The sequence below is a fragment of the Brienomyrus brachyistius genome, chromosome 20 (genome assembly GCF_023856365.1).
Source record: "Brienomyrus brachyistius isolate T26 chromosome 20, BBRACH_0.4, whole genome shotgun sequence".
NCBI lineage: Eukaryota > Metazoa > Chordata > Actinopteri > Osteoglossiformes > Mormyridae > Brienomyrus > Brienomyrus brachyistius.
The window spans coordinates 2,462,296-2,483,070 of record NC_064552.1 but is presented as its reverse complement, the minus strand read 5'-3'; the positions used below and the strand labels follow the sequence as shown (position 1 = coordinate 2,483,070).

At 52.2% G+C, this 20,775-nt stretch overlaps 2 protein-coding genes across 2 annotated transcripts in view; one reads left to right on the top strand and one right to left on the bottom strand.

Annotated features, from left to right (window-relative positions):
* Positions 1-7,904, top strand: part of LOC125715950 (PH and SEC7 domain-containing protein 1-like) — a 43,731-nt gene extending 35,827 nt beyond the window's left edge. The window contains 6 exon segments of the mRNA XM_048988064.1: positions 1,144-1,328; positions 1,975-2,045; positions 2,206-2,363; positions 3,152-3,296; positions 3,591-3,734; positions 4,356-7,904. Of these exon segments, the coding sequence (XP_048844021.1) occupies positions 1,144-1,328; positions 1,975-2,045; positions 2,206-2,363; positions 3,152-3,296; positions 3,591-3,734; positions 4,356-4,577 (925 nt within the window). The 3' untranslated portion in view covers positions 4,578-7,904.
* Positions 7,905-8,740: 836 nt separating this feature from the next.
* Positions 8,741-19,263, bottom strand: LOC125715951 (nuclear factor NF-kappa-B p100 subunit-like). The gene is made up of 22 exons (XM_048988065.1): positions 18,791-19,263; positions 18,230-18,311; positions 18,088-18,128; positions 17,747-17,845; positions 16,957-17,108; positions 16,674-16,786; positions 16,419-16,577; positions 16,155-16,259; positions 15,887-15,972; positions 15,646-15,784; positions 15,358-15,504; positions 15,050-15,229; positions 14,800-14,941; positions 14,590-14,704; positions 13,676-13,883; positions 12,802-12,971; positions 11,134-11,236; positions 10,553-10,731; positions 10,374-10,452; positions 10,053-10,216; positions 9,628-9,739; positions 8,741-9,275 (listed from the first exon to the last, which is right to left on the bottom strand). Exons 1-22 carry the CDS (start codon positions 18,830-18,832, stop codon positions 9,202-9,204), a joined length of 2,691 nt encoding a protein of 896 aa, XP_048844022.1. The 5' UTR covers positions 18,833-19,263; the 3' UTR covers positions 8,741-9,201.
* Positions 19,264-20,775: the final 1,512 nt, after the last annotated feature.

The following is a 20,775-nucleotide window of genomic DNA, read 5'->3' as shown; positions in this document are numbered from 1 at the left end:
ACTGAATAATGGATGAGCGATGAGTGAATAATTCAGCCCTACGTCGCTTCCGTGTGTCACTCAGGAATCTGGACCATCGTAAGTGAAGGGGCATGTGGCGAGGGGGGGGGGGGGGGGCTTCTGATGGGCAGACAGAGGGATCCACAAAAGAGAGGGAGCAACAGAGAGCAAGTAGGACCCACGGGGTCCCGGTGAAAGTGGCATGTCGATTGCTATCAGCGATATGGGTGCAAGCTTCACAGACTACTGCCAGCCATGTTTGTTTATATCAGAATATTCAGAAACCGTTCCCAGTGTGTGCCGGGTCAGCGTGTGGACGTGGCTGTGTGTGTTTGCTCGAGCTCACAGCGTCGTCAAGGGCTGCTATTCCGGATTTGACTCTGGAGATGTTCAGAGCCGCCAGTTATGACTCTGGCTTTTCCAGGCCTTGTTGCTATAGCTACCGCTGCATAGCTACCGTTTCGTGGCTACATCTCTATAGCTTCTTAGGACTGAAGGCAAACAGTCACACTCGCAATCACACACACACAGTCACAGACACATGGACACACACACGTACACACAGACAGTCCCACACACACACATACACACACGTTTTCCCACAGCCAGTGTTTTAGTGACCACATCGGCAGGCCGCTTCTGGTCCATCCATCCAGCCGCCCCTCTGCTGGGGTCACTTTGTTGGTGTGTCTCCCCCTGGATCCTGCGGGGAGCCTCAGAGACCCTGCAGGTGTTGCCATCCTATCTGGACTGTTGAGACGGGGAGAGGGACATGTGGACAGGGCAGGGGAGGTGGCCAGGGCTCCCCACTCAGCACAGCACGGCGCCCCCTGCCGCAGAATATACGCGTTTATGAGATCTCCCCACTTTTTTATGTCAGGACTCTCCATCTCCTTCTCCCCTTCACGTTCTGCACGCATAAAGCAGGCCAGCAGTTGCCAGGCAACAGAGGAGGAGTGCTCCCCCGCTTGCTGGCAGGCCGCACTTCGCACCAGCGCCTCGTTGGCTAACCTGAGCTCATCGCTGCCGGCGCTTCGCCCTGGCCGACGGCGGCGCTGTAGCCGCTCCCTGCCACGTCCCCCTCTCATACGTCACGTGACGGGCAGGGGGGCGTTTTGTGTGACTTGCTTCTGTCTCCCGTAGCGACGAGGAGGAGTTACGCAAGTCCTTCTCGGAGCTGGGCGACTCCACGCCCCGTGGGGCCAAGCGCATTGGCGGCGGTGGTGGCGGAAACTCCCTAGTGGGCGTGACCCCCCAGCCGGGGGCACCTGTCTACAAAACTGGCTTCTTGGTGCGCAAGGTGCACGCGGACTCCGACGGCAAGAGAAGTACGTACCTCTCCCCCTGCTGATCCCCGACATGGACCCGCCTCCTGCAAGCCACGCCCCCTCCCACAGACCCAGCCTTCCATACATGGCAGCCACGCCCATCCTCTTGCTGCCCATGTGACACATTCCAGCTTGTGACTCAGCTGCTTAATCGGCATAATCTGTCATCCCCCTCCATATCTGATCTGCCATGAGGCAATTCTAGGGTTTTTTTAAGGTAGGAGGAATAATAAGAGATATAATAAACACAGAGGGCCAACCTTATCATTAGCCAATGATTATCCAGCCAATGATTAACACAGGACGGGCCGTTCTAGGGGCCAGACACCTTTCGGCAGGGGCCCCTGTGGCCCTTCTCAGGGGTGTCGGTGAGGCATCGATGCCCTGGCAGATTCAGGGGGCCCCGCACTTGACAAGGGCCCTTGAATATGTTAAATTATACCATGAAATTGGGGGCCCCAAGTGACATTTTGGCAGAGGGCTCATAATGTCCCAGTACTGCGCTGGCCCCGCCTCAGATCCCACCCCCAGCCCTACCCCTGTATGTGAAAGCATGTCTGGGCTGTAGGCTCCCCCGAGGCCTGCCCCTGCCCCCACAAACGCCGAGCGCCATGTCCGGTTCTGACCGTGACCATGTGGTTCACAGCTCCACGGGGGAAGCGAGGCTGGAAGACCTTCTATGCTGTGCTGAAGGGCCTGATCCTCTACATGCAGAAGGTAAGACCCCCCCCCCCATCCCCCAGCGGTCAGACTTCACCCCCACCATCCAGCTGCTTGCATTTCCCTGCATGCTCAGTGCACGATTTCACAATTTAGCTGCTTTGGTACAGAAGTAGCTCTTGGGTCCTAAGACGTCATACTCCCTTTTGGCCTGCAGGGGGAGCTCCGGCCAGAGAAGCAGCTGTCCGACGAGGACCTGAAGAACGCCGTGTCCATCCACCACTCGCTGGCTATGCGAGCGGCCGACTACAGCAAGCGGCCCAACGTGTTCTACCTGCGCACGGCCGACTGGAGGGTCTACCTCCTCCAGGCCCCGTGAGTTCACTAGCGCCCATCATCCCCTGACGTTCCCACAGTTCATTTTTTAAAGGTTCCGCCCACATCATTTACGCCTCCCATACTGCCACACTAAGACAGTAACCCTTCCCAGACGATGTCCACTCACACCACACCACCACAGTATGAGGTCTTGTCACACTGGCATCCACCTGCCCCCTCCCTGGATGCCCCGCCCCCCACCGGGGCATCTGCCCAGTCCCGTTCACCCCTTTGGAAGTCCCGCCTCCTGGCCTTAGCCAATCACACACATGCTGTGCTTGAGAAATCCCCACCTTCCCATAGGAGAAGGTGGTCTACTCGCTCTGCTCCAGTTGCTGCCTGCTGTGTCCCAGATAGCCCCATAGCCTTCAGCCTGCATCTGCCCCCCCCCCTGCTACCTACCCCACCCGGACCACTTTATATACTAATTATTGCTGAGTATTTCTGTCGTGTGACGGGAAGATGGAAGGAGCTCGACTTGTAATGGTCTCTTAATGACTGCAGGATAATGAAGTCCTGAGTAATGTTTGAATATTAGCCTGGATGTTCATCTCCCCGGTAATGAAGTTTCACTATCAGCGGCGTGATGGTATCTGCAGAAATATTATTTGGATAATAGCAGGATGGCCATTTCATCAGTAACGCCGCTTGAATATGACGCGGACAGTCACGCTGTCAGTAATGCTGTTTGAGTATCAAATGGATGCGTTCTCGGTAATGATGTTGGGGCAAAATGCTGAGTCGGGCACCATTGCCTCTGGGGTGTCTGTGTCCCCCCCCCGCAGGAACGCCGAGCAGATGCAGTCCTGGATCACACGCATCAACACGGTGGCCGCCATGTTCTCCGCCCCGCCCTTCCCGGCAGCCATTGGCTCTCAGAAGAAGTTCAGTCGACCTCTGCTGCCCGGATCCAGCTCCAAGCTCTCGCAGGTACCCGCCGTCGAGCTCGCGCACTGCCGCTCGCAGTACCCAGGAGTCACCAGGAGCTCTGTCACTAGAATGTGTCCCGTTTGTTTATTAAATAGGAATATGCCTATTTAGAGGGAATCTGCGTTTAAAAGATTAGCGATTAGAACTGTCTCTTCTGAGTGCTAATTAATGTTCACAACGCCTGAATTCCGGTTAAACGCACGACAGCTGCCATGTAAGAATCGTAGCGGGACTGCGGTGCTGCCCCCGTCCAGTAGGGGGTGCTGTCATCTCACGGTTGGCCTGCTCTTGCAGGAGGAGCAGGTGCAGTCCCACGAGGCACGGCTTCGCGCCGTGTCCTCGGAGCTGGCCGAGCTGCGCTCGTACCCGCCGGACCGCAAGGTGAAAGGGCGTGAGCTGGAGGAGTATCACCAGCGGGACGAGTACCTCGACTTCGAGGTGAGCGTGGCCTTCTGCTCAATGACTTTCTCTGGCGCGTCACCCTCAGCCACTCTCCACCTTCCCATCAGGCTGTGGCGCGCCCCTCCGGATCCCCTTGTTTTGCAGTGTCCCTCTCCTCCTCCGCCCTGCCCCCCCTCAGATCTCTCTCTCTAGAACAGAATAGTAATTCCTCATTTATCCCCATGGAGGGATATCTTCTCATGCCTGCCTAACCCCCTGAGCCACACACTTCCCTCTTGCTCTCCTCACCCACTGCATCTTCTAACTAACCTTCAGCAGAGGCTTATCTTGCACACGGGTCCTGCGCCGATTATGCAAAGCGGTGGGGCGCCGAGCGGGGCACGTCCTCGCACGCGAGTACACACATACATATCCCCGGTTCACTGAGACACTGTGACCATTAACGATGGGAGCAGCGTCACAGAGCCTGCAGCAGGGGAACCCGCATTAAGGGCGTGCTAACGGGCAGCCAGAACTGCCGCCCGACTCTAATGTGCAGACGCCGCATGCTGCCTGGCTGTCCTCACATTCGCCAGTATGAGTTAACGTTAAAGATAAAGGACGAGGCGCACAGTATGTCAGCAGTGAGTCTGTGCCCCGTGTCTCCACGTCTCGCAGAAGACGCGCTACAGCACGTACGCCACGCTGCTCCATGCCAAGATCCGCTGCGGCGAGGAGGACCTCTCCGTGTTCGAGTGCCAGGTACTGGAGGAGGGAGCCCTGCAGCGAGCCCGGTCCAGCCCCACGTTGCAGCAGGAGGGCAGCCTGGCCGACAGTGGCAAGCCCACAAAGCGCGGTGACGGGCCCAGGCACGGCTGCCGGCAGGCAGTCAAGAAGTGAGGGGTGCCGGAGGAAGGGGGGGCGGCGCGGCCTGGGAGAGCCCCGCGTCTGGAGGGGGGGGGCCGTCTCGCCCTGTCCGAGCATATTTTTTGAGGTCCCAGAGGGTGGGTGGGACTGTGGAGGGCCCGGGGGAGGCCGGGGAGCCCGCATGCTCAGGGCCCCTCCTGTCTGTCCATCCTTCGTGGCCCACAGGTGAAGCTAAAGCCATGTGACTGACATGGCGGCAGAGGAGCAGGAGGAAGGGGAGAAGCCAGCGGGGAGCCCAGAGGACTGGGGAATGGTGCGTGTGTGAGGGAGCGCATCACCGCCCCCTGCTGTCGCCCACAGAGAAGAGCATCTACGCACAGAGATGCTGGAGTTTTTGTACCTTAACGCATTTCGGTGTTGACAGCTGCCATAATATTATCCCTAATTTCAGCCAGACCCTGCACCAGTCGGTACAGACCCATCTCACCTGGAGGACCAAAACATTTTTAAAAGGCTCATAATCTCAGTTCATTTTAATTTAGCTACAGAGTTAAATGATAAATGTATTATTATTATTATTATTATTATTATTTTGCAGCTGCTTAGGAATTTTAGATTAGCTTTCACTTTTGTTTCTGATGTCCGTAGCTGTTGCATCCTGAGTATTCGTGACCTGTCATGTCCCCTTTCCCTGTAGAAGACGCTGGCTAATGCTACCTGCGCGTTCATTACAGCAGTAAGGCCAAGTACAGGGCCCTCTATGCTGAGCTGCAGTCCCCCCCCCCCCCCACAAAGGGGCAGGATGGGAACCTCAGAGAGGGGGCAGGGCTCTGCGTTACCTTGTGTGTGGCCCTCCTCTCTGTCGGGTCACTAGAGGAAATGACATCACAGTGGGGAAGCGGACCCGTTTCCATGGAAATTCCCATATCCGGTGAGATGTGTCCCCCCCCCCAGAGCTGCTTCAGAAGCCATTGGCTTTGGCCATTTTTCTCTCAATGACAAAGCCTTGACTGATCGCCGGGCTTGCTTTGACATCTTCTCTTACTTATATGCCTTTGATCTAGGAAAATGCAAGACATTCTGTGCTTAGTGACTGTTGTATCTTTGTGTGACAGCATCTTCTTATATAATGTACTTTTTTTCTTAGTGATAGAGGCCATTTTTAAAACTAGCCTGTCTCGCTCGTCCGATACTTGTCCACTCTTGAGTGCTGAGGAGGAGGGTGGTCTTTAAGATTCAATCCAGTCGTTGTCACTCATAAGAGGACAGACCCCCCCACAGCTGCTCTGTGCTGCAGCTCGGCCATGTCACGGATGGTAAAGCCCTTTGTGACTCAGAGTGTGGATGGATGACATTAACGTTAAATATGCAGCAGCTAGTGGCATCCTTTAAGCAGGAATTTATGCACGTATTTTGTTTGTAAAGTGGCCATTATCCTATTTTGTTACCTGGTGTGAGGCAAGTTAGCAATTTCCCTTAAATGCCAGCGAATATGCCCAGTAATCATCCACGCAACACAGTGTGGACCAAAGTGAGGATTTAATGGGATGGAGGGACCATATCTTACAGTGTAAATACCACATTACTGAAATGATGCTTTCAAATGTTCAGATCCATTTTAAATATTTGGGAACATGCAGTTTTGAAAAATATTAAACGTTTTGCATGCCGCATAAATATTAATCTACCCAGATTAATAAACAAATCGAAGGTTGGAAAGTGTCATGTGAAGACGAAACGCCAAGTTATGTGATACAGTTTGCTTAGGATACGAGGCGTGATGGTTGGGATTAAGCGGATCTGTCCGCGGGTGCAAATTCCTCTTTAGGGAATGACGCTTGCAACCAGTATGTTGTGGGTTTGAGTCGGTGACGGTGATGGTGGTGGCAGCAGCGGGGGAATACGCTGTTTTACCTTTAGTTAACCTGTTGCTTTACTTAAATAACCAAGCAGCATACATGAATAAATCGCATATATTTTGAATGAAAGTGTTCGCTATGAAGCTAAATAACAGCCGCTTACTGAGCCCAGGTGATTTTTTTTTTGAAAAAAAAGAATAATTCCATTTAGTACCTTAACCGTGGTATCCCGAGCATGATGTGAAACGTGGTAGTTATTGCCGTATTCGTCGTTCCGTTTATTCGTTTAGATTTCAGTTCGAAAGTGACAATGAGGGAGACTTAATCTGAAAGAATGCAAGGGCTCGTCTTTTGGAGAAAAAGCAACAAAAATCATTTAGCATTTGTACGAGCAATGAATTTGACTGAAGATCATTTTATACGCCCTAGTTTATCCTTTAACGCGCAAGGATTTTTATACATTAACAAAGAAGAAAATGACCATTTTAAATGATACCTGTAGTGATATTTAAAGAGCTGTATATGAATGTAAACTATTCCTAAGGAGATATATATATACATATATTCCGCGGGTATGACGTAGTCTCTTGGTGACGTTGGAATGCTATTATTATACTCAGGCTCCTGCTCTTTGTAGAAAAACCCATATGCAGTAATAGCAGCATTACACCAGCAGAGGGCGCTGTTTCACTGTATAACCGGCTCTGCCATGAAGCTCTTTAGGCAGCACTGAACACAGTCAATTCATTGTATACCAGTGTCCGCCAAACTCTTTCTCCTGGCTGTCGTTTCTTGAGAGTGAGGATCCAGGAAGTGTGTCACGTGCGCGCGTTTCTCTGCGTGAGACTCTTATGCATGTCAGGAAGCGAGCCGGGACAGGGGGTGAGTGGTCCGTTTGGGGAAATGGTGAGGACCGCTGATGGAAAGTGAGCCACTTCTCTGAGGAGGAGAACACTGGCCTCACTAAACACTGACTTGGACAGGGTGCCATTTAACTGCAGCTGTCCATCATACAGGAGGGGGCGGGGCCAGCACACATTGCTGTTTTGCGTATGTCCCACACTTGTCTGTCTCTTATACATCGCCCCTGGATGAAGGGCCAGCCGACATGGTAACATGGCACACTACGAACTAAGGTAACCAGCCTGAAATGCGCGGTTAAAAGAAAATAACAGGAGCGAGGCATTTTCCATCTGTCCGCGCAGCCGACCAACACTTGTCAGGTGGGAAGCCGATGCAGTATTTGCAATCGTTTATGTGCAATCACTCACCAGGGACGACGCGCTGGGAAACGTCTGAATGGGGTTCTGCATTCTCCAATAGCTATCATGTGACTTCTTTTAAACGTTATCACTGGGGTCTTTTGGCTCACTTTAGCTGTTCACTTGATGCCTGCTCGTAAAGAAGCGACCGTAAGGAAATATTTGTATATGAGCTGTTTTTTTCTTTTTTTTTGAAGCCTACTGGTAAAATTATAATAAACAGGTGTTTTGAAAACAACTGAATGGCTGCCTTTTGTGTGCAAAGTAACATGCGCCACTCAGGAACATTCCAGAACATCTCCTGGTTTGTCTTGTCCTGGATCAGGTCAAGCACCTGCCGGTGGTATAAATACAGCAGTAGAAAAGGACTTCCTCCCATAACCGCAAGGTTGTTGGTTCAAATCCCCGGAGAGGGATAATTGCCTTAAAATAAAGCACTGAACATCTGGCTGAGAGGTGAGGCCATTTACTTTGCCCTGGAAGGAGATGACTTTATTAAACGTGGTATCTTAAGACAGCGTTTCTCAAACTTATTTGTCCTGGGGACCAGTCATGTCAGGCTTTGGGGCTGCAGGGCCCTGCATGAACGACCGGCAGGAACCCTCTCACGGACCGGCAGGAACCCTCCCACCGACCGGCACCGGTCCGCGGCCCAAAGTTTGAGAAACACCGTCTTAAGAGATGGTAACTTTCAAGGGTGAGAATAAGCCTCACAGTAACACGTGAGTTTTCAGACCCTTAGACAGTTACACACTTAGTGAAGCAGCCTGGGGAAGCACATCCTTCACTTCTTTTCTGATAAACACTAAACCCTCTGTTTTTACTCACAGCCATCAGATGACTGCTAGCACTGAAATACAATAGAATTATAAACTATTTTAAGCTCTTTTGTTTATCTGTTGAGATTATGGTGAGAATTTAAGTTGTTTGCCTGGTGGAATATAGAAAACAATGTGTTAATGTTAAGAAATCTCGGTCAGAGAATGATTCAATTAAGTCTAAGACCTAAAATTACTAAAAAAAAAAAAAAAAGAAAAAAAAACCTTTTAGAAAAACTTAAATCAGGACAAACAGCTGGAATGGGGACCAGACTTTATTTTAAAAGACTTTGACAATAAAGACACAAACCTCAGTCAAAAGCTGCTTCCGGAGAAGGTCACTACATTCAAATATATTTCATTTCAATTTTGCACCAGTTTTTCCCTGACTGGCAAAAACGTGCTGTGCAGTCTTCTACCCACACAAAGAATACACGGTATTTGTAGGACGGTGAAGACTTACTACGAAACATCAAGTGGGTGTAATATTTCCTGTGGAACACAGCCTCGCGTCCCGAAGATGCAAGACAGTTTTTGGCCTCTGCTGCTGGGCAAACTGTTTTTCAGTCATTTCAGAACCGTAGGGCTTTCAATGTTTTGAGCTCACGAGTACCAGCAAAGTGGGCAGGAGTGTCATTCCTCATGTCACATGATACCTCTATAGGAACCTCTCATGCCTGATTCCCCCCGTCAGTGAGATGGGGCCAGGCCTTATCGCTCAGGAGTTGGCAAGGACGGGCCGCTCCATATCGTCCATCGTCTGGCTGCCAAAACCACTGTCTTCTGTGGCATCTAATTAGGGGAATACCAGTGTGAGACAGGGACACAGAGCTACACTGTTGATAGCTATCCACTGATAATTGGCCATCATTTTCACACTTTCGTGCCACAAAGACTGTAGACTGTAGTCTCTTAGCAATTTCTTGGCTGCTCATTATGGTATGCATTCCAAGCCAACCAAACTACGTGCCGTTTAATTTAATTGGAGCTGGCCATCGTAAACAGAGAAAGCCCGATTTTGCCATTTTAATGTATGACATCACGGTCCCCTCTAATCTGAAGTATGTAGATGTCACAAAAGGGCATTGTGATGTCACAAAAGGACACTGTGATGTCACAATGCTCAACATGATATGGCCCATACCTGCACTGTGTGTCTTGTCCTTGATCTCTGTTTGTCTTAGTAGCATCACTCCTTCGTTCAGGCCCAGGGACTGCAGGGCCTCCACCAGTCCCGCCACCTGACCCCCGCCCACCTGCAAACGAGACGTAGCAGATTCTTCTGATGACTTTCCACACAAACTCTATCCATCCCCTGAACACTTTTCCCCCTCTTGCTGTCTTCCACTGTGCAGTTCAGAAGACCAGAGTGCAACAGGTTGTGGGTTCGGATCCAATTTGCTTTGCTATTTCAGAAAATTAAATGGAGAAACACCCACTGTGAGCAGATCAGTGAAGCAAGACTTCACAATCTGATACTCAAAAGAAAAGAACACTACACTTCACTACACGTATCTTCTCGGAGACGGGGAGATGGTGTACAGAGGCGGAGTCCCAGGTCTGCCCTACCTGGTAGCTCTCCAGCAGGCTCTGGCAAGGCGAAGGCGTCTCCTGGAACAGGTCGGCTAGCGTCAGCATCCCCAGCTTCTCAGCCAGATCCCTCCAGGGAACGTGGCCCCGGCTGAGGATCCCGTCCAGCTGCTGAAGGATCTCTCCATCCAAATGGGACACATCTTGGATTTTGGGAAGGGATCGGGGGAGGGAGAACACAAAGCCGGAATAAGGGGTGCAAAGGGTGAATGGGTAACCCCCAAAAATGAGCCGCAGGATGTAGGGTGGTCTTGGACCACCCTCACTGCCAGGCCATTAGCAATTAACAGCGTCTCCTACCGTCTGTGGGTGTCTTAGGGGAGCTGACTGCATGTCTACTGGCCATGGGACTCTTCCTACAGTCAAGCAGCTCCCTGACCTGCAGAGGGTTTATATGTGTTAGTGCAAGTCATGCACACTGATGTCTTCAACTAATACAAAATACACACACACACACACACACACACCCTAAGACCCACCTTCTGGCACTTGGCCAGGTGGAAAGGCGTGTGCCCCGGGGCAGGCCGTTTGCAGGGAATCCTGGCCTGGTGTCTGTTCCCTTCTTCTCCCTCATTGACTTTCTCTTCTGCTTCCCCATGCTCCTCATCTGAGGAGAGGCTGAACAGCGGCTCATCGTTCTCCGCATTCTTCTGGGCACCTGTAGGGGGCAGCATGTTGACATACACATGTCGAGTACTGATGGGCAATATAGTCTTCCTGTACAGGTAACGCAGGCTCTGAGCTCATACAGCTAACCCTCTTACTAGTGATGGACAAAATGATGCTTTATGAACCATTTGCTGTGTTTTCTGACCCCCACTAGATGGCGCTCTTTGATAACTATGGGGCATGTCTTTTTTGAGCAGAGAGCACCATCTAATGAAAAAATACAGCAAATGGTCCATGAAGTGTCACTTTGTCCATCACTGCTTCATGCCGACACACACACAGCATATCTGTTAGAACTCTTCCAGAGCAGCTAGCACTAAGTAACACACTGCACAGTCTGCACAGCACACAGATCTGTGCCACAGAGCGGTGATGTCACACAGTGCCTGACCTGCAGCGAGGAGCATGGAGCACAGCGTGGGGGAGCCCAGGCTGGCGGCCAGGTGCAGTGGCGTATTCCCCGCGGAGGTGATCGCATTCACGTCCGCCTTGAGCTGGGGGGGGACACAGGGAACACTGAGGGCTGGGATTCCCATGAAATGTGAAGTGAAAAACACAATGACAAAGGCAAGTGGGTCAGGGAGTGAGCAGCTGCTTTGACGGCAGTGGTGTGACCGCACTGGCCCTAATTTCACTGCCTTTTACAGTGCAAACTGAAAGTCTTGGGACACTTTACTGTTACTATGTTGCAAATGTATTGGTTATATAACAAAAGTCCATTGACAAACAGTGTTTAACATATCTGCACATGTCTTCTGCACAGACATTTTCTTATTATAAAGTGTCATAATTTTTCTGACTGACTCATTCAGTTCTGTTCTTGCCATTTTGCTATTAATTGCAATTGTAGCTTTGCAAAGGAGTTACTAATTAAAAAGCACCCAATGAGTCTGCTTGTCAATGAACTTTTTAACACAGAACTTTAGAGCACGATGCCAGCACAGGCAGGAGGCGGGGAACAATGCCAGCACAGGCAGGAGGCGGGGAACAATGCCAGCACAGGCAGGAGGCGGGGAACAATGCCAGCACAGGCAGGAGGCGGGGAACAATGCCAGCACAGGCAGGAGGCGGGGAACGATGCCAGCACAGGCAGTAGGCAGGGCACAATGCCAGCACAGGCAGGAGGCGGGGAACGATGCCAACACAGGCAGGAGGCGGGGAACAATGCCAGCACAGGCAGGAGGGGGGGAACAATGCCAGCACAGGCAGGAGGCGGGGAACAATGCTAGCACAGGCAGGAGGCGGGGAACGATGCCAACACAGGCAGGAGGCGGAGAACAATGCCAGCACAGGCAGTAGGCGGGGCACAATGCCAGCACAAGCAGGAGGCAGGGAACGATGCCAGCACAGGCAGGAGGCGGGGAACAATGCCAGCACAGGCAGTAGGCAGGGCACAATGCCAGCACAAGCAGGAGGCGAGGCACGATGCCAGCACAGGCAGGAGGCGGGGCATGATGCCAGCACAGGTAGGAGGCGGGGCTTGTGGCGGAGATTCAGGCTTTTCACCTTGACCACCGACCAAATGCCTGATACCATACTTGGCCTTTGACACCAAGAAAAGCTCAATTTATTTGCATGTTTTAATGTGTTTTAAATTTGTCCTTAGTTGTGATGGACAAAATGATGCCTCATGAACCATTTGCTGTATCTTTTTATCCCACTAGATGGTGCTCTTGGTTGCTTTGGGGCCAAGTTTTGTGCCCTTTTTCAACAGAGAGCACCATCTAGTGGGGACAAAAAATACAGCAAATAGTTCATGAAGCGTCATTTTTGTCCACCACTAGCACTTAGCTAATAGTGGCTGAATTGAGCAGTATGAGGTGTTTATAGTGCCCCCCACTGGACAGAGCGTGTAAGGCCTGCTATACAGGACCTCTCCAGGCCCACAACTGGTTATTTGCCATGTTTGATGTCTTCTACCACCACGCTGATTCAACTCGTCATCACATTGCTCATTTTATGGGGGTTGCTGTCTAGGGGGGTGTGAAATAGTGTTTGTATGATGGCGGCGTCCCTGATGTGAAGGATGGGGGGGGCTTGACGGGAAGGGAAAGGGCACCTCAGTGATCAGCATGAAGGCCATTCTGAAGAGGTTCTCCGTCACGGCGAGGTGCAGCGCCGTGCAGCCGCCCTTCAGCTCCGCCGCGTTGATCCAGGCCCCGGCCTCCACCAGGGCCCGCAAGCATCGCTCCGCCCCCTTACGCACAGCCAGGTGGAGCGGGAAGAGCCCTGGGGGGTGGGGGGAGCTCAAACGTCAGTACAATTCATTTCTCAGCCGTTACAATGGAATTCCATACAATACTTTCCCAGAGACGTTTTCTTGATCATTACTGTTAAGTATTAATTGTTAATAATAACTGATACTGTATTGATCCCCATGGTTAAATTCTCTTTAAGCCTCCCCCAGCTTGCTCTCTGTAGGTGACAGCAAGCTGGCTGTGAAGGGTGGCCACCCGTAGCGGCACCCAGGTAGGTGGGGGCTTAAGAATGGAGACTGGATTCGAACCGCCAACCTTCTGATCACAGGCCCACTGAGGCACGTGGCTAAATGTGTGTATTACGCTATAATATACCTGCAATTTCCTTCAGGATGAAGTGTCTGTCTGGCTGGCTAACTAGCAATCTGGCTACCTGTGCTAACAAACAGGCTGGAACTGCAGACCTGCGAAGTCGCAGACAAACAGATTCCAACTGTTTATGTCTGCAAGTTCCAAGTGCAGGTAGCGGCCAGGAAGCCTGCCGCCTATGACAAACAGCCATGAGAACGAACTACCTTGCACTGCATCTACTGGCACCTCCCTCACATGGAAACTGTGACTGATCACGTCCTGCTATGGGCTGCTGCGCAGGCGTGCAGACATTCTGTACTGATACTGTATGAATCCCCATGTCTGTGACGCATTTCACCTGCTCGTGATGCGCATGAAACGTACCGCTGTGGTCGGGCACGTTGAGCAGGCGGGCATGCCGCTCCCCCAGGGGGGCCAGCACAGTGCGTAGCATGGTCTCGTCCCCCAAGGCTGCGGCCAGATGCACGGCCGTCCTCCCATCCCGATCCAGGAAGCTGGGATCAGCTCCTGCTCCCAGCAGGAAGCCCGTCACCTTGGGCTGCCCTGTGATCACTGCCAGGTGCAGAGGTGTCTGCGAAGAGGCATAATTACTCCAATTCAGCTTCGAGGGAGGGGGGTGGCTCTGAACACCGCTGTGCATGCTGGGCCCTCAGCCGACTGCTCTCCCAGGTACCCACTATTGTATTTTTCACAGTGCCAGAAGTGTCACAAGTTCTCTCAACCCAGTCTTAGGAGTGCCCCAGACTAGGGTGGGGGGGGGGGCATTTCACATTTTTTGCTCCCTTCCAGCATCCAGCACAACTGAACCAAATAATCAAACAATCACTGAATACCAGGTACATGCGTGTTGGAAGCTGGCAGGGAGCAAAAAATGTGAACTGTTTGGGGGTCCCCAAGCTGGGAAGCTGGGAGGGAGCAAAAATGTGAACTGTTTGGGGGTCCCCAAGCTGGGAAGCTGGGAGGGAGCAAAAATGTGAACTGTTTGGGGTCCCCAAGCTGGGAAGCTGGGAGGGAGCAAAAATGTGAACTGTTTGGGGTCCCCAAGCTGGGAAGCTGGGAGGGAGCAAAAATGTGAACTGTTTGGGGGTCCCCAAGCTGGGAAGCTGGGAGGGAGCAAAAATGTGAACTGTTTGGGGTCCCCAAGCTGGGAAGCTGGGAGGGAGCAAAAATGTGAACTGTTTGGGGTCCCCAAGCTGGGAAGCTGGGAGGGAGCAAAAATGTGAACTGTTTGGGGTCCCCAAGAACCGGGTTCAGACTGGGTGTCTGGTTCCACTTACCTGCTGCAGGTGGTTACGTGTGTCCAGGATCTTCTGCTGGTTCATGCTGACGATGGTGCGGACCAGTTGCTCCACCACGGACGTCTGCTGGTTGATGATGGCCAGGTGCAAAGGTCTGGGGTGGTACAGAAGCACGAGTGGGCTTCAGGGTGGGAAACTCATTCTGAAGATCTGCACAGGACCCTGGCCAAGGTGAATGGAGTGACTCACGTGTCACCATTTTCATCCTGGGATGCACAGAGGTGTCTCTGCACAGCCAGCAGGAGGTGGATGTCTCCGGAACGGCAGTAGTCCAGAAGGGCTCTTGCCATCTGCCGGGACATCGGGGAAGTCCTGCCTTGGACTGTGGCGGCTGGGGACAGGATGGCTCACAGTCAGCCAGCCACATGCCACACCCATACATGCACGAGGTCCATTCATTGGCCCAGCCATTAAGCCACACCCCTGTCATGCAGCTTACCGACATGCAGGAGGCGCTGTTGCAGTGGTGTCCCCTGACCCCGCAGTTGGCTTCCTGGGGCCACATCCTGTGGCTGTGACGAATCGGACATCTGAGCTCCAACCCCTCCGAATCGGCCATCCCCGCCTAACTGGCCAAAGCCGCCACCCATGGCAGGCTCGAACTGGAAGCAGGAACCACCTGGCAGGGAATGGGGGTGGGTGGGGGGGGGGGGAGATGAGGAAACACTTCAGCTGCAGAAGCCCCACCAGTAGGCGGCACCAAGTTGTCATGTGCACACGGGGCATCTCCTGCTTCTTAATCCTCACCTCCTCCACCATTGACTCCTCCCCCTCCTCCGCTGCCTCCATGTCCTCCTGCCCCCCCGAGCCCATCATTGTCCCCAAATGGCCCCCTCCAGTGGTCGTACACGTCAGGCAGAGGCTTCTGCTTCTTACGCTTGACCTCCTCCTTGTCTGACAGTCCAGAAGGAGACAGAGCGACAGCTGAGCTTCATGGCGACAGTGGTCATTTCACCTCCACCTTGCAGCCACCCCCCCTTCACATTCGCCCTCCCCTTGTCATCGCCATGGTAACACAGGGCCACCCGGCCTCACCTTCATTGTGTGGCACGTAGGTGAACTGCTTGGGCTCGCTGCAGTCGCCACCTTTTTTGCGTTTCAGCTGCAGGAAGACGGTGACGGGCCTCGTAATCTCCGTGGTATGGTACTGGGGGGTCTTAAACACAATGGCGTACTGTGGAGGAGTGGGGCAGCCATGTCATCACCAGGTGGTTTAGGTACATAGACAGGCAGCACAAACGAACACACAGAGGCACAAACGGGAACTGGACCTGACCTGCTTGTGGACGTCAGTGGGAGAGAAGTCACCCAGCGCTTCCCAGCTTCCATCTTCGTCCTCGAAAAAGCGAATCTCAATATCATCTGGAGTGGAACAGACGAGATGGTCCATAAACATGCACAGATACAAAAGAGGCTCAGACGCAATGCTATGAAACGTCTCCGTCGCTGCTAGGTCCGCCCTGTGGAAGCGTGGATAGCAACTCCTATTGGCTGAGATCGGTGAGCAATCGACTTTACGGCTTCCTTGGGTCTAGCCAACTCACCTTTCTGCACCTTGTCACACAGCAGAAAGACCTCATCTCCCCCGAGCACGGTGCCACATGTCTTATCCATGCGAGAGATCTTCAGGTTGGAAGCATTGGGCGACTCTGTGGGGGGGAAGGGAATCCTGTTTCAATTTTAACGTGTCGATTTAATTGCACCAATTTCTGCTCTGCTTTCCCTTCATCTGTGTGTTCTTCGTGGTCGATGAGACCTTACAGTCTGTTGGACGGTGGACCGCGTGGTTCGGGGTGGGAGGCACTCACTGCTGTCATAGATGGGGTTGGAGATGACCGGCTTCAGGGCCAGCGTGTAGTCGCCCTGGCTGTCCTGCAGATAGGCCGTGAACTTGAGCCTCACCACGTTGAGATCCATGGAGACGCTCAGCTCCTTAGCTTCTTTGGCAACGGCCCGCTCCTCTGACTCTGTGTGGACACTCACAGGACGTCAGAGCCCGGCTGGGTTAGCGGGGGCGTGACGTGCGGGGGGGGGCACAGCCAGCGCTGGCCTAGCGCTCATACCGGTGAGGTGGCCCCGGCCTCCTGTTTGCTTCATCCTCTCCACCTTCAGCCTCCGGGTCAGCACCTCCACCACCCCTCGCCTGGTGACGTGAAGGATGCCCAGGTTGTTGAACCTGGATGAGAAGAGGAGGGTGAGACGATCGTGGAGGGGGACGGGGAAAAGTCGGATGCGGAGAGGGATAAAGACTGAACGTGTGAGGCGTGGAAATCAGACGACACGGCGGAAACACATAGAGACACAGAGAGCAGCAGATGCAGACATTTCTGCTGACTCAGTGCTTACTGCGCCGTCAGGTCCGTGGGGCCCACGATGACATTGCAGCTGCCCCCGTCGTTGCAGTGCTTCCCCACCAGGCTGTGGGCGTGGATGAGTGGGGGGTCTGTGTGCGTCACCAACTGCACCTCCACCTTGGCTGGGCCTATGTGGTTACCCACCTGGATGGAGACCAAAGAGGTTAATCCATATGTAACTTACAGAGAAAGTCACTGCCACAAGGGGGGAGGGACTCACATGAATACAAACACACTGGGGGCGGGGCCTCATATGAGTACAAACACACTGGAGGCGGGGACTCACATGAATACAAACACACTGGAGGCGGGGACTCACATGAATACAAACACACTGGGGGCGGGGACTCACATGAATACAAACACACTGGAGGCGGGGACTCACATGAATACAAACACACTGGGGGCGGGGACTCACATGAATACAAACACACTGGGGGCGGGGACTCACATAAATACAAACACACTGGGGGCGGGGACTCACATGAATACAAACACACTGGAGGCGGGGACTCACATGAATACAAACACACTGGGGGCGGGGACTCACATGAATACAAACACACTGGAGGCGGGGACTCACATGAATACAAACACACTGGGGGCGGGGACTCACATGAATACAAACACACTGGGGGCGGGGACTCACATGAATACAAACACACTGGGGGCGGGGACTCACATGAATACAAACACACTGGGGGCGGGGACTCACATGAATACAAACACACTGGGGTGGGGACTGATGAATATGAACTCATATGAGGTTGAGGTAGGCTCACCCTCACTGTGGGATACGTCTTCTTGTTCTTCTCGCTGGAAGCCCCTGGCAGACCCCCATGGGATGGTCCCTCACACTCGTACCGAAATCGGAATCCCCTCTGCACACATGAGTTCCACGTCATAAGTAAAGCAGGGTCGCTAACACCTCAGACACTGAAGTCATCAGCACTCAGAGCAATCGCTTATTTGTCCTTCTGCTCTTCTGAAACACGCTCGTGAAAATCTCCAGCATTTGACAGCTATTGTATCTCAACATTTCAGTTTGTCCGGGGATAAGTAACTGGGCAATGGTGGCATGGTGCGTCCTGGGGTGACCGCGGGGTATTACGGGAGCACACACCTGCTTGGGCTCCTCGATGATCTGCAGGTACGGTCCGTGGGCTGCAACGAACAGGCAGCCGATCGTCATTATCTGCGGACCATCGCCTAGCCTGCTCCAGTGAACCTCATCATTCACAGACATGTAATGTAGGGTTAGTTACCTGTCTCCAGAAAGGGCTCGACCTTCATACTGGCCGGAGACATGGGCTGGTACATCAAGTCAGGCATGTTGGTCATCAGGATCTGCAGGAGACAACAGCTTTACGATTATGAAGAAGCGTCACCCATCTGTGACCGTTACAGAGGCAGTCCCAGGGGAAAACAGGGATTTAAATAAATCCATCCATCCACAACCATCTATCCATGAAGCACAGCTTATCAGCTTAGCTCATATTTATCAAACAGTTATTAAGATATGAATAACGATAAGAAAATTCTAAAGACAGCTATATATTGATTCATAGAAAGAGCAATAAGACAGTGGTTAGATAGAAAACGTGCTGAATATAAACAATTTAAATAATTTAATATCTCAAAAGTTGAGGGGATGTGTTGTTTCCGGTCTCCGAAGGAACTTGCGTGACATTAACCCCGGAATATTCTAGCAGCCTAACTATTCAGTATATTTTCACTTTCACTTTCTCTTTTCCTGTCTTCATATATATTAGACAAAAAAAAAAAAACAAATGAAACCGCCCCCCTCCCCGTCCCCCCAGTCTTACCTCATTGTCCATCACATTTAAGTTAAATGACAGTCCGTCCATTTTGGGAGTAGAAAAGGTTGAGTTAGCGCATCACGTCTTCACAGCGTGGGTATTAGCGTCAGCTTCTGCAGCGGCTGCTCGGGGTGCCTGTCCTCACACACACGGCCCGCTGCAGGTTCCTCTCTCAACACTCAATCTCCCGGCTGCCGGCAGATTTAAAGCTTCCTCACAGCTGGTTGTTTTAAGTGCGTCCGAATGCGGCAGCAGCGGTTACGTCAGCCACCCCTACCGGAGCTTCCGGTCACAAGTCCCGACCCCCTCGCCGAGCGCCCTGTCGCTGACTGCTCGTCACGGATCCCAAAGCCATCTGCGGGACGGAGAGGGAGCGGCGCGGCGTTAAGGTGAAGGAGCCCCCCCAGAGGCGCAGAGGCGGAGCTTTCGCTGAGCGCTGCTCGCTCAAATGCGGCACTTTCCAGGAAGCGAGCCAAAAGAGGAAGCCAGAGAGGAAAGTCCCAAGAATACCAGCCACTCTGCTGAGCACGCGCGTGCACGCAGGCACTCACACAGAAGCGCGTGAAAGTCCCAGCAAGTACACACAGGCACGCATTCGCAGCAGAGTACGGGCAGGTACACATGCAGACAAACATCGCACACAAAGGCATGTGAAGACAGGAACTCACACAGCCAGCTCTCCTCTACATGCTATGTGGCCTGTATCCTGTAGTGACACCCCCCTTTATAGAGAGAGAGGGGACAGTAGTAATCATGCAAACCAGAGCATCAGGCTGGTTGACTACGCAGTAGTGGGTCCCTCATGCTTTCATATCCATTAATTCTTTGGAATCTTCGAAGTACCAACCCCAGCTCTGGATAACAAAATTACAAAACTGATCGAACAGATTCTGTGCTCTAGGCTCCATCTGCAGGTCCTTAGTTTTTGAGCTTGTAGTCACCTGCTGAGACCCTGTGTGCTCGATCTGATTGGTCACCTGGGACCCGAGGCCTCCTGGCGTTACACTGGTCAGCAGCTCACGGTCACTGGCTGCCCAGCGAGCCCGATGGGCCGTTCATGCGGAGCAAAGGCATGTGGCTGGACAGAAACACAACCTCCGGAAGCACGCTGTATGCAGAAGTGGGGTGAGGAGGTAAGGATTCCATCAGACGTCTTACAATTTAAGGAATAAATTTCTGATACCAGTATCACCAACCACCATATGTGTCTTATTTTCAAAAGATGTCTCTTGAAGGCTTTTTAAACATGAAAAATAATCCTGTACTATATTTTACTTCAAGATACGAGTCCTTTCTCATGAGTCTTTGGTGCCTTAAAATACAAAAACACTTAAGGGAGGTCACTGGGAAATGAATGACATCACCAATGACCAATCACCTATCCTCATTATTATTATAAAAACCAGTAATCCACATAGCTGTAGCTAAACAGTAACAGGACCTATTATTATTATTCTCATGCGAGCAGCTCGTCATGAATGACTCCCAGATAGATTTTTGGGGTGTTATCTGCATCTAGGCTGCGTTCCTACCTCCTAGAAGACCGAGTCATGGTCCTGAGTCCGAGTCATGGTCCATAGAAGACCGAGTCATGGTCCTGTGCCTTTGCTTTAAATAGCGTAAGACTGGAAGTGAACATTTGAATATGGTAGCTCTGTCTCCAGCCTTTTGTTAGCAGGCAGAAGGGAACATTTGCCTTATGGGAAGCATGCCGATTGCCTGGAGGGAGTGGCAAGATGTCGTAGATGAAAAGCAAACATCTCCCACCCACACTAGAAAATGTGACTTCCTGTCACTTTTCATACAGACTAGCGAATGACACTGGTCTCTCGGAGTAGCCGGCATATTAATATCTCAATATGAACCCGAGCTGTGAATTTGTCACTGATACACTGAAGGTCCCAGTGAGTGTATGTCACTGGCAACCTGACTGGGCCACTGCTTGCCTCCTCGCCAGTTTATATAACCTTCGCAGTGATCTGTGTTATGGA

Excerpts from the sequence above, each read along its gene's own strand:
- LOC125715951 (XM_048988065.1), bottom strand. The coding sequence starts at position 18,832 with ATGGACGGACTGTCATTTAACTTAAATGTGATGGACAATGAG. Across the intron at positions 15,785-15,886 it reads CCACTGACGTCCACAAGCAG|TACGCCATTGTGTTTAAGAC; the intron begins GTCAGGTCCAGT and ends ACTCCTCCACAG. Across the intron at positions 12,972-13,675 it reads CAACGTGCCCGACCACAGCG|GGCTCTTCCCGCTCCACCTG; the intron begins GTACGTTTCATG and ends CCCACCCCCCAG.